Source organism: Neodiprion fabricii, chromosome 1, assembly GCF_021155785.1.
Source record: "Neodiprion fabricii isolate iyNeoFabr1 chromosome 1, iyNeoFabr1.1, whole genome shotgun sequence".
Taxonomy (NCBI): Eukaryota; Metazoa; Arthropoda; class Insecta; order Hymenoptera; family Diprionidae; genus Neodiprion; species Neodiprion fabricii.
The window spans coordinates 7,588,082-7,602,035 of record NC_060239.1 but is presented as its reverse complement, the minus strand read 5'-3'; the positions used below and the strand labels follow the sequence as shown (position 1 = coordinate 7,602,035).

At 34.9% G+C, this 13,954-nt stretch overlaps 1 protein-coding gene and 1 long non-coding RNA gene across 8 annotated transcripts in view; one reads left to right on the top strand and one right to left on the bottom strand.

The window, feature by feature from the left end:
* Positions 1-13,954, top strand: part of LOC124185773 (probable serine/threonine-protein kinase DDB_G0282963) — a 54,529-nt gene that overhangs the window by 5,433 nt on the left and 35,142 nt on the right. For all 7 annotated transcript variants that reach the window (XM_046576917.1, XM_046576909.1, XM_046576892.1 and 4 more), the window contains one exon: positions 1,449-1,577. In XM_046576917.1, the coding sequence (XP_046432873.1) occupies positions 1,479-1,577 (99 nt within the window). In that variant the 5' untranslated portion in view covers positions 1,449-1,478. The remainder of the gene's footprint in view (positions 1-1,448; positions 1,578-13,954) is intronic.
* LOC124185879 lies at positions 10,653-11,996 on the bottom strand. The gene is made up of 3 exons (XR_006871490.1): positions 11,746-11,996; positions 11,461-11,622; positions 10,653-11,041 (listed from the first exon to the last, which is right to left on the bottom strand). It is a non-coding gene; the product is annotated as an uncharacterized LOC124185879 (long non-coding RNA).

The window sequence follows — 13,954 nt, the reverse complement described above, 5'->3', positions numbered from 1 at the left end:
TAGCTAAGTTTCTCTTGAATATTATATGTCATTCGAATGGAGAACAGAAGTTTTATCTTGACGAATGAACAGTCATCATCTGCACATCGCTATACTATTTGATGTTCATACTCCAATTTCACATCTTTTATATTTTTTTTTAAGTGTTTCATTTAAGAAATTCCGCTTCATTGACGAAAATTCCGTTTCGTGATTGAGAGCGTTTATAAAGTCTATTTCACTCTTTTAATAAAGTCTGTATATCCGGAAACAGATCAATCGTGCTCCTGTAAGCAATCTCGAAACCGTTCCCGGTAGCCAAAGGCTGCAATGATTACCGGTTGATGTATAAAAAACAAAAAAAAAAAAAAAAAAAAACCCGTCATTCCAATATCGAAAGTTTATACGGTCAATGGTGAGTGAGAAACGGACCAGCAAAAGTACAGCAACTTTACACGACTGCCAAGAAGCACTGCCAAACCTTGACCAGTATCTTTGAAAAGTCTTTTCTATGCCGTTTATTTTTTCGTACCATTCTCCGCATACGTAGCTATAAGTTTGAAGTTATATTAACTACGAATAGACAGACAGAATAGCCGGTACAAGTGTGTATGTAAGATACGGTACCGCGTAAATGGATGCGGTGTAACTCTAGAATGTGGAACGTACTGGAGATAGGTTGTTACAATAGAGTAGAGTAGAATGTAAAAGGTCCGCGAGTCTAGGCGGGTATATGATATATTCTTATACGCGATAAATAGGCTACACGAACATCAGTTGCTGGTTTAGAAGTGTTGTTGCGAGCTGTAAATTGCGATGATGTTTTATCAGACTCGATGCAGGTTGAATAGGTACGTATTATTTTGTCGTATATCATACGCGGAGTAAATTATCACTGTACACGCTTTTACAATCACATTATACGGGATCAAATTCGGAAAGTTTAAAACTGAGCTTTACTACCATTTTGGCAGAGTTCAGCAGTCCATTGGAATCATTCTAAATCTAGATTTTTTTAAGATTCGTATCATCTCCGATCCTTACTTGCGAATTCCGTAGATCACACGGAGTTAAGACCGATGACATTGTCGAGATTCGACACGTAATGGTGATTCTGAATATTCAGCAGCACAGACTATAGTCGGGAAGGACAACTTAATATAGAAATTCTTCACTCCGCTTTTTTGACTTTTCCACAGGTATAAAATAATTGGTAGCACAATAACAACAAACATCTGTCATGACATACAAACACCGTCATTCGTTATACTAATATCGAACTAACCATCGATTAATATGATACGTTACACCGCTGATCTCTATGATCTAAATTCACCTCTTTTAGTGCCTTCGGTTTCTTTATCGTTCTCTGTAATACTTTCGCAATAGTAACGATGTAACAATTTACAGTAGTATCGTAATCCTAATTTTCCAATACTAATACCACGAATTTTATCACGTATTATCAGGATACGTTCGAGTGAAGTTAGCAGATCTATATGGGGCAATGCGTGTCGCGTAAGGCGGGCACCGTCATCGCAGCCTCCAGCAACGGTTCACCCTCATATCGGATCATGGACAAGCCCAATAAGAATAAGGTCTGTATACAAATCAAATTCTAATATCTGGTGAATGGACTGACCCGAAATTTATAAGAAGGTACATTACTACATTCGCAGAAGGGCTCTTTATAAACAATTATTTAAACTAAGTGTTTGGTTTTTGAATTGAAGGAAAAAAAAATACCGATAAGGATAAATCTCGCTGATATCAAAAGTGAAATCATGTCAAAAATGATTGCATAGAAACGGATTTATCGATTCGAATAAATTGACAAAAATTCTGAGATACCCTTTGACTGTGATGTTTCAAGGTAAATTAGGTATGTTCAGCGAAATGAAATTTTTAATAGAAGAAAACAAATTCTTAAAACAACGAAACTACTGAAAAATGAATCATGCTGCTCAAAAAATCATAACTCACCGAATTCTCAATATTTTGAGCTAAAAATACTGTTTCGAAACATTGCGGATATTTTTTCTTACCATGCTTTCATTCGTTCTGCATTAGGGTGGTCCTTGTTTAGGGTGTTGACCATTTTTTTTCTCGGGCCGCCCCCCAAATCGACTTTAAATAATTCAAAAACAATTCCATAATTTTTTTTCAGATTTTTATCTCAACTTTAACCCGTGTCTGTAAAACGCTGGCTTTCCCTCATTCAAAATACACGTGTTTCGAACACATTCTTAGCATATATTTTATTGTAAGAGTAATGATGTTCAAAAAAAGCTGTAACCATGAGGTTTTAGCGGACATTGGCGCTACTATTTGATAAAAAATTTACATCGTCATACGATGCAATCCCAACGAATTGCACACCCTCAAAATCTGAAATGTTTTCTTACATTTAAAGGAAGTGCAATTTGTGTAAATTACCTGGTATGATGATGCGAATTTTCTTCTCACATAGTAGCGCTAATACTAAAGCTCACTAAAACCTCCCAGTTATAGATTTTTTTTTAACATTATTACTCTTACAGTAAAACACATATATGCTAAGAATGTGCTTGAAACGCGTGTATTTTAAATGGGGAAATCCTCCCTGTTGCAGGCCTTAAAGTTGAGATAAAAATTTGAAAAATATTGTATAATGTTTATTAAATTATTTAAAGTTAACTTGTGGGGTAAGTTGGAAAAAATTCGTTGCCACCCTAGTGCCGCATGTATGTATGTGCGTTTTGATTGAAATACTGGGGATTTTGCGATTGCATTTGAAATCATGGTACGCATGGAACTATTCAAAAGTCGAATACTATTTTCACTGTATATAATATGCAGTTAGCTATTTGTGCAGTAGGTGTTCTGCGGTTACCATATAAATATTATAATAGTATCGGTGTATCGTATCTCGACATTCGATATCCCTGCGGGTTTGGCGGCAAGTGCAGAGCGCAAATTATTCGCGACCACAGATACAAGCTGCATGTATATACCTATAATATACCTGTACATATGCATCATTATAGATAATACAGACGGTTTTATACGTACGTTTGTTATTTACTCTCGATTTTCTCCGCAATCGTCGCTACGCTCTGACTCCGCTCAATCGATGTAATTGCATCATGTGCATTATTTACAAATATACCTAAACGTGTACTATTTTATACGGTAAAAAAAAAAAAGAAAAAAAAATACGATACGATTAATTATACAATTGGTTTTTCTACAATAATTTTTCATTCTATACGCGGTTGGTGTTATTTTTTCGGAATGCTGATTAAACTTGAGAGAAAAAATGCAATTTCTATCGTATATAAACAATGTGTGAATTCGCACCTAATTATAATAAATGTTTATTCATCGTTATACTCGGCGAAAGTCGCGTACGATCGAGAAACGCGTAATTTTCTTTCTCACCATTATCTACGACGTAATTTTTTATCCATTTCGCTTGATTTTCCGCAACGTATTTAACGATAATACTTTCTCAACTGTATATCTTTTTCACGATATTCAGTGCAATTTCAATCCGTTAGCAATACGCGGTTTCAACGCGTTATGACAGAAATCTACCGCGTTCGTAATAATTGTAATTTTCACGTATATCATAGTATAATTGCACACCTCGAACGATGAAAATTACTCTTTCACATCCGTTATATCGAATTATGAAAAAGTATACCTTATGAACAACACTTTCTTAAAAAAAAAAAAATAAAAAAAACCATCGATGCAAAAATTCCTCTACGTAGATTGATGAACGGTGAAAAATCATTAACATGATTTTCACTGCTAATATATATATATACATATTTTGTACGTGCGTATTTTGGCGTTTTAATTTTTGAGAAATTCCAAAAATTGCGGATTTGGCAGCCAAAAACGTGAAGGTAACTTGGTTTATCGAATTACCTAATTGTAAGTAATTTCAAGAATTGAAACTTATTTTACCGTGAGCAAAATATTTTTTACCGGCATCCATTTCGTCCTAATTAATGATTAAATTTCCTGAAAAAGTACACTTTCGAGGCTAATTCGACCCACCGGTCCTCTTAAAACCGGTGTCCATTTATACACCGTACATCGCACGATTTATACACATTGTATTTTTGTTTTATTTCTGTTATCATTAATTCATTTCTTACATTTCCGCCGTTTATAATTTAATTCTGTCGAGAAGGCGGTGCAATTAAGGATCATTAACCAACAGTTATATCGACCCGTAGTCTGCGGCGAGTTGCTGCTGCATTTCCATACCAAACTCATTAGCTCCTACACCATGCTTTTATATATATATACATTTCCCTAATTCATTTAACACGATCCTGATCATCCACGTTCTGAAATATAAAACACCTCTGCGTTCCAAGCTCGGTCAGCTTGTCTGTGTATAAATAATGCCGGCCTCGATTTCCTTCTCACGAGATTGTGAATTAGAAAATACAAAGATTTTCAGCACGCGAGTTTACGAATATCACGTGTATATTTTATACTTTCTACATGGTCTTTCTAATTTTTCTGTCGTTACAATTTTTTTGATCAGACTGTACACCTGATACGTATACTTAATGCGTGCATCTAAACTCCTCGAGATAAACTTCGAGGACTTGACACGTTTCTGAGTACAAGTTATACACACGTGATATACTACCGAACCTATAAGCCTGAGAGGCTGTGTAGTTACAACGATACGCGTTCTTACGAAGGATGAAAATTGTGTAAAATAGCACCGACACGTGAATCTTTACAACGAATCGCAAAAACTAATCGAAAAACTATCAGCACTTGCAAAGAGTTGTGAGAAAACTTATGTTTTAGAGATAAGTTGATACGCTGTTGAAATGCTTACGATAGGATAATATAATTGATATGAAATTTGAATTTGATGCTCTAATTTTCGTTTTCGAACAAATATTATATTTTTTTGGACCACCCTAATGTAAATAAGGGGATCTTTTAACTTCGTCCAAACCATTATAAACAAAGATTCACAAACTGCTCGGTAGTGTAAAAAATTTGCAACGATCCAACGAACGGAATCTGGTATTTCACAGTTATTGTAACATGTACCTAGTATATATATATATATATATATATATATATATATATATATATAGCTATGTAAATGATACCGCGGTTTTCGTCTGCACGGTATATATTGGTCGACGGTATTATGCGTGGACCTATTATTGCTCTGTCTTATTTCTTCCCTGTCCATTTTTGTTTCCTTCAATTTTCTCTCACAATCGTTCCTTACTGCCTGCGATCCGTGAGAAACAACTGGCAGCCGTGATTAATCGCGTTAACAAGAGTACAATAAACGGTTCATTCGTTAAATATCACGATCGAACCTTTCTTATTATAAACTAAACGTTACTCGGTGTTTTTGTCATTTTTCCGAACACGGTTTTTATCATTTCACTACAGTTGTACAAATTGTCATTTTATTTCTTTTTATCGTGTAATTATTGTGCAAATGTATTACACCTACGCGTAATGTTCTACAGAACAAAGCAATCGGCTAAGAATAAATTATCTTTCAACAACCGACGAACTTGATAATTATTTCAATTACAGTTATGATTACATCGCCGGTATTTCATGATTATAACGCCTCGAATTGGCGAAAAAATTGTTTTATTCTATTTTATCATAGTAAATTTTTTTCTCTTCACTGATCAATGATCTTTACGTAAACTTTGTCTCCTACGTTGGAAAATTTTTCACTTACGATTCAATTTTGAACTTGGAACAATAAAAGAAGGAGGAAAAATTAAATTATTGAAAAACCACACAGACAAACAGGCTAATTACATAGTCTTGAATCCGTATGAATTACATATACGTGTTTAATAAGAGAATAGTATTTTTGTTTTTTAGAAGCGTAGAAGGTGGCAAGTAATAATAGTTCATAGGATATGTGTACAAGAGTACCTAAATATTTTCGAATTGCGCGTTCCATTCCTCGGCTAAATTGTTCCATATAAGTTTATATACATATATATATATGTATATTTATATATATTCCCTTGAGGCGATTTATAATATAACCATGCTCTCTCCAAACTTTCTCAGAACTACCGATTCATTCCCTCATTCTTTTACCCGCCATACACATATACACACACACACACATGTATAGTACGCCTTGTTCAACAGAACGTATAAATTGATGTACAAGGATACATATATATATATGTATTTTATATTAACCATTCTACGATAGATGTTAAAAGTATATATATATATATATATTAATCTTTACATACATACATTCGTATCCCGCCTATTGTCTTACGCAAAGAGATACGCATCGCTCTTCTATATAATTAATAACAATTATGTTGATGCGTATAACATTATATGTACACGTATACATCTCGTATATGAGCTTTCCCATATAGCTTCTCCGTATACTTTTTCTGATTTTGCCTGGAGCAGCAGGTATTGGTTGGTGTTCGTATGTTGTAATATATTTGTGTATACGGATGCACGTATCTGCTTTGTAAGAGCGGTTTTAGAAAACTGGGAAAAAGTAGCAGCAGTCTATTGTATTATTCACTTCCTGCCGCAGGTGTATTTAGTATAGCAATAGCAGGCTGCGTTCAATTCATTATTTCGGTCATAAACCGCATGATATATTATCACGGTACCTGCATTTTTATATACACGGTGGGCAAGAAAAGCAAAAAAGACCGATTTGAAACGTGAAGAGAATCCAAACGCGTTGAACGATTTTCGAAAACTTTTCGTTTCATCTCCAAAGTGGAAGAACGAAACTTTCATTTCGCGTTTTGAAAATCTGGAAAATTTTTACTCATTGTTTAGATACACGCTCTTGAAAAACAAGTTTCGAAAAAGTCGCTGGGAGATTGAAGAAAACAAAATTAATGATAAATAATGTTCAATTTCAATTTACTTCTGAAGTTTTCAACGATCGTACTATTTCAAAGGGTACGAGTGATACGTTACTAATCTTTTAATTGTGACAAAATTTGAACAAAACTGGAGATTTAATTGGAATTCTACGTTTTTTTTTTTTTTATCGCAGCTGGAGTAATTTGGATTTGTACTCAGACCATTGTTATTTCTTCGTCAATTATTCTCCGTATTTTCTACAAGCGTAAATTCGACGACTACAGATTGCGACGGAGAATTTACATTCAAATACGCGGACATATGCGATGTATATCTTTAGCCGTTTCATTCATGAATGAAGTTGCAGCGTTATATGTATTATAAACTGCGTGTAGAATTGCGAATTGAACATGTATCTATGCACACTTGTACGTATAATGAGTGTACGCAGTCGCATGCGGGTTTACGTAATTCGAGAAATACTCGGTGTTGTAGCTCCACTATTTGACCACGTGCAATTCGCTTGCCGCGGTCTAACAGACAATAAGACGATCCGTAATTCTCGACATACTTACTTGCGAATCCTTGCGATATGGCCTTCGAGTCGATGTTTCGTAATCGTGACCAAACAAGGCGATCTTCGAAAGAATCACAAACCAGTTTATTACTGTATAGAATTTTCAATTAAAACGTGTTAAAATATTCTTGTTTCACGAATGAAACAAAAGATTTTTAATTTATTTTTTCGCAGTTACTCACAATTTTGTATCTTGTTATACATGATTAGGTCGTGCCTATGGATTACTCCAACTTGTTACGCGTATACAGGGGCGGGGTTCAAATTCCAAATTCGAAAAGTTCCGAAAGGACAAAACTGCGTAACTCCGACAAATCGAAGCTCCGAAAGTGCGAAAATGATGGAATTTAAAATATCCGAAGCATCGAATTTCCGAGTGATGAAAAATTTTCAGTTCCGTGAATTTCTGCCCTGGTAAAATTTCACCAGCTTGATCGTTCTTTGTTTTGGATGTTTTTTTGTTCGGAATCCTGATTATTGTGACGTTCGGTTTTCTGATTTTTCACACCCACTATGTGAGTATATTTTAATTTTCGGAATCTTGCTCCATCCAAACTTTCTTTTTTCGAACTTTGTTGTATCGTAACTTGAATTTTCGGAATCCTAATCCGTCCACTTTACGACCATTCGAAACTTCGTTGTTTCTTCAAAGTCTGATTATTCTTTACTACAAGTTTCCCCACCAAATGATTCGGAATTAACCGTTTCCGGAACTTCAATCCCGCCCCCGTATACAAAGAAAAATCTCTCTCTCTCTCTCTCTCAAAAAAAAAAAAAAAAAAGTATCTAATCGCGTGAAATTCAATACGCAAAATCGAATAGTATTTTTCAATCCTTCGCAGCTTCTTAACATCACATCGATCTTTTGAAACGCAAAGGCGAAATGAATGAGAATAAGAATAAGAATAAGAATAAAAAGATCCGTTGATCGTGAATTATTTCTAATAGCGCGGCAGAGGAAACGCTGTCCGAATCTAATTCGCCTTTACCGCATTGATCTCGGTGTAAAGGTAAAATCGTTACTCGACCGTTATCCTGGCGCCTATAAGCTATGCTCACCGGAATTCTTCCAAGCTATAGCTCGTCTCTCTCATCGTCTACGTACATGAATAATGCACTTGTGCGTTGCTCACCCACATGTAAACGCAGCTACTGCACCCGTTTACCGCCATTTATATGCGTATATACGTAATACGTATTCCGGAGCATGAATTACAACTTGAAATTGCACAGACGCGTTGAAACATTTCCGACCGCGTGTAACAATTACATTATTATTCTCACTCTGCGATTGATTTTAGTTAATCGTCTGCAATAATATCAAATTATTCTGTACTCATTTTTTCATTCGTTTCATTCCTTATTTCTACGATTATACTATTAAAGTTGTCGGTGTTATTTTTTTTTATGTCTCTTTTTTCCAAAGATCAATTGTACAAAATAATATACACCCTTAAATCGATTCGAATAAATTCAACGAGTTTATTCTCATCGTGAGTTTTTTTGGTTTCAACAATTCTTGGCTGATTTTCTCATACAATTTTCACTAATTGACAAAAAAAAAAAAAACAAAAAACTTAACGCATCGATTCGGTAACTCACCGATTTTACGTAAGCATGTATTATAGTTACGATGTATCTCTCTTTGGTCCCTCTAACGCGTTTCTCGCATGTCTTCCGCAACCTGGCCAAGTTTTTACGTGTACTTGTACGTAGATACATAACGCACCTACCTACGTATGCTATGTACCTCCGTACACGAGCTGTGGCTCTACCTTTGTAAGGTTCAACGGCCCTACGTTGAAGTAGATACACGCGCACCATTCATATAACCGGTCGGTATAATAATAACAAACTACAAACAGAAAGAAACAAACATTATTTAAACCATACCCGCACAATGATTAGGTCGTCGGAACAAATTATTCAGGTTGAAATTCGTGTTTTTGGAAAATAATTTGAAATATTATATAATAATAACGTAAATATGTGTAATAAATCCGATGAAACATGCGTAATGTAGTGAAATTATATGTACATACAGAACATATACAGAGAAAACATGGTAAACCTGGAATTGTCAGAGGTTTTTTAATTTGGTCGTGGAAAAAGGTGAAAATATCAGTTTTCTATCATGGAAATTAGAAATGATTTTTTTATGGTAACAAACTTACGTTTTCTCGTCGCGAAAACAAAATTGGCTTAAACTGACTTTTTTTCGAAATTATAATTTTCTTCAATTAGAATTGAATTTCAACCTAGTATAGAGTGAATAAGCTGAAAGATTTAGGTCTTAGTAACTTACTAGAACTGGGCAAGTATCAGAGAAAACTAGGTTTTAGGTTCTGGAAAAGCTGGAAAAGTCATGAAATTTTTTTTTTTTTCTTTTAAATTTATGGCCACCCTGTATTATAGTTCATGCTAATAATGACATTTATACGAAAAGTTATGGTGCTTTAAATTGTTACACTTTACGTTACTTCGTGGATCTTTCTGCTAGTTATTATTTTCCTCCTTCGTTTCTTTTTTCACATATCTTTACTTTTCTTCTCGTTTGAACAGCCGTTGTTTAATTTTATCTCGCGGTATCTGCTACGAAGTTTTGTCGTCGACTTGTACGCGTATTAGGTATACATAGCTAGGTGTAATAGTTACCCCGTTACGTAACCACCTCAATTGTTATTATAACAGAAACTTACACCGTAATAAATGTAAATTTTTTACGCAACTTTCTACTTTACCTTATAATATTAACATCGTATACAGAGACGAATACCTTTGCCGCATGATATTTCAAATCAAAGAAAATACAGACATTACAAGTGGGTATTTAATTTGAAACCCGGGATTCTTTGTACATTTCGTTTAATAACCATATTATACATATATACCGTAATTTTGCGGTCTTTGATCTATTACGATACAATAAAATGATCTCATTTCCTCCGTTGCGCAATCTTCACTGTAAAATCTGTACAATAGGTACAAAAAATATATTATTATTAGTAGCTGTGTAAGCTTATTTTATTATATTGAAAAATAAGTTATTCAACCGTATAATTATTGAATTTAATACAGGTTTAGTAGACCGTTGAATCTCTTACTCCTTACTTTTAACGAAAACTAAAACTTCCCCATGTCAAATGTATGCGAAGTGAAAATTATTGAAATAACGATCCGACAGACTTGAGCTAGATGATCTTTTTTCTATCAAATACTAAAATTTAAGAGGGCAAGAGTGAGGAAAAAACCGATTCTTTTTTTTCCATCAATTAATTACCCACAACATTGTATACAAACTTCGGAATTTTTCCTTACCAAGCCGGTTTAAAGAAGGTCTTTGGCTCAAGCTGCCGCAGAGAGAAAAGTAATTAAGATTGCAGTGGTGGGAGATTTTAGGGTGGAAAGGGTATGTGTTACGTATGTATAAATGCATACGTACACCCTCGTCGCTAATATTGATCCGGCGTCGCGACGCACTGACTCATCCTCCCCCTTTACTGTCTTATGTACTGCCTGACATATGTATTATCCATGCATATAAGATAAAATACCCTGCGCCAAGTGACCTTTGGCTTTTCATCCCCCGATAACATGGTAAAACCAGTAGCGATACCCACTAAGCTGAAAATAATCGATCACGATTCGATTGGATCGGTGAAAATTAATCGATTCATCGATTGTTTCGTATTTTTTTTTTGAAACGGTGCATATGGAACAAAAATTTCGTATTTTTCAGTGTGTCGACTTGATAGCGGATAAGTTTTTTTTATAATTTATAGTTTCGTTCGGAATATTTTTCAATTACAGGTGAAAATATTAATTTACTTTTCACTCGTTATATCAAATAGGTACTCGGTAAGCAAGAAAATGATGATAATTGATACTGTGATCTCTCACATTCAAAGCTTTGACAAATCGTCCGTGATCTTCTTCCTCTTTATTCTTCGTTTCTCTGTCCAGTTTTTTTTTTTTTTTTTTTTCCCCACCTCAGCAGCAACTATTGTACACGTAGCGTGTAATTATTATTTTATTTTACCCACCTCGTTTGTTGCTGCTTTTTATTCCCGCGTCAGACGTCAGCCGTCTAATTATACGGTTAATTAAACCACTCGGAAATGATGTTCAGGTGTAAAATGTCAGGTGTGTAGGTAGACAGGCACCTGTAAGACACCTTCTCCATTGCTGCAGGAATATGTCGCGTTCTAATGAGAAAAGTATAACACGGTTCACCGGTAATACGGATCTGTAATTGAAACAGCCTTAGGTCTTTAATTGGTTATTTGTTTTTTAATCAAAGATTTTTACATTAATTTTGTAATACGAACAAACTTTTATTTTCTTCAAAAAAACCAATTTAAACAAGCTTCACATCCTCCTTTACTTTATATACGCGATACACTAAATCTACTTCTGACGGAGAAAATTTTTCGTGCATCTACGATGCTAAGTATCAACTTTTCCATCACTATGGTAAAACGTATCTGATATATATGGATATAAAATTGCAGCGTGAAAGTTATTGTATGTACATGTTTAGTTGACTGGTGCCTGATTTCCACTGGAACGGCATACACATATTTATACATGCGATTCTGTAGCCAGTTAGGTGCTGACTAGCAGCGAACTCTTTAAGCAGCCGGTTGAACTATCGAACGTTCTCAATTTGCAACTCTCTACTCCACCTCTCGCGATGTTTGTTTGCAATTGTAGGTAATAAAAAAAAATATCATCCGCGGATAATTTTTATTTTTTTTTCCCATCAATTATTTTTTAGTTAAATTCAGTTTAAGATCTCGTTCAAACAGTAATTCATACTTCCCAATTATACGTGAGACCGGAAATTACGCGCTAATTATTTTATTAATATATTTTCGCTGCGCAATGCGTGCAGAAAAGTTGAATTCATTCGATTACGGATATGCGTCGGTGAAAAAACGATTATGATTCATTTATAGAATGAAAAAAATAAAATAAAATTACAACTTAGTATCTCTGTGATTATAGAAATGACAACACTTGCTTTTTTACAGAGCGACATGAACGGTCTTTCTTTAAAGATTGCAAAGATTGTTTTTTTTATTGCTTGTTATTGTTATCGTGAGATAATTGAGAAAAAAAATTACAGCCATATAGTGATATCGAGATATATTCAAAGGAAATTGTCGAATTGTTCTTATTTTATCCGTTTGATTGAAATTAAAAAAAAAAAAAACATTGTGCAATTTTTTTGGTATAATCTTGCCGCATGACAAATGATATTTGAGGCAAGACAACCGTTACCAACCGGAATGTTTTATAAAATTTCTCTAGAGTTTCGCACCATGCTCTGAGGAAGCTTTTGCACGAACATGAGAAACCCTACGCGTGTTAAAATGTAGGTATAAAGTACGTAGTCACATCACAAGATTATATTAGCGTGGAATTATCCGCGATATCGATCGACATTATCGAATATTACCACCGTCCGGTGACTAGTCGTAAAATAAAAAGAACGAATTCCATAGCCGAATAAAAAAAAAATTGCGATTTTTAATCGTTATTTTGAGTTTATTGTATTTTCTAAATTCATTTTAAATGTCCAACACGTCACGTCATTTATAAAAAAAAATAATGTTATTATATTGCAAGTACTTAATATTTGCACCTTTGCCAATCCGCAGTTGACACACTCAAGTTACAGTCTCATTCATTGACCATTTCCTGACCTGCCCAACGTTCGTGTGACTGTAAACCGTATTTTCTTTACTTCTTACGACAAAATTAGACAAAAATTAATTTGTTTTGCAATTTCTTCCAATGAACTTGGACGAGTTTAGTTTCCAAAATATGCGTACCTTTTTCCTTCATTATTTTTTCTTTCCCCGAAGCCAAAAACATTTTTTCCCTAACAATTCGTCGTTTTAGTTTACAACGTTATTTCAGTACCAAATTGAAAAATTACGTCTCACTGTCTTTGTAAATTCACAACGTGGACCGAGAACGAGACGTATACAGGAATTTTCAAGGCACTCCGCGCAAGCACTTTCAACGTATGACGTAAAATTGCAGGCGCGTGCATCGCAGATGCGAAAATTGCGGTGCCGTGCGAGAATTCCGCTATCTAGCTGCACGCCGGTACACCAGATATACCGCGTGAAGCGAATAAACGCGAAGCGAAGAATAGACTTTGACAGTTGAGTGCCCTCAGAGACCCTCGACTAAATCTTCTCCAGGGGGATTTGCCAAGGGGAAACTCTGGATGAGAAGCCAATTAAACTGCGAGTACGCGTCATCGGTTCGGCATCGCGCTGCGCTGTTGCAGCCACTTAAATTATCTGAAAATTTTCACCAAACAGCAGCGTAGTCCATTATCCGTATTATCATCATCATCATCATCCCCCCCTAATTCTAAAAACTATAAGTAATTGCAGTAGAATTTTTAGTTCTCTTTTACGGTTGGTGTAGGGTCGAAGTTCCGAATTTGAAAAGTTACGAAAGCGCCTAATTCTGAATTATTTTGGCGATGAAACTTGAAGTAAAGAAATCAAACTTTGA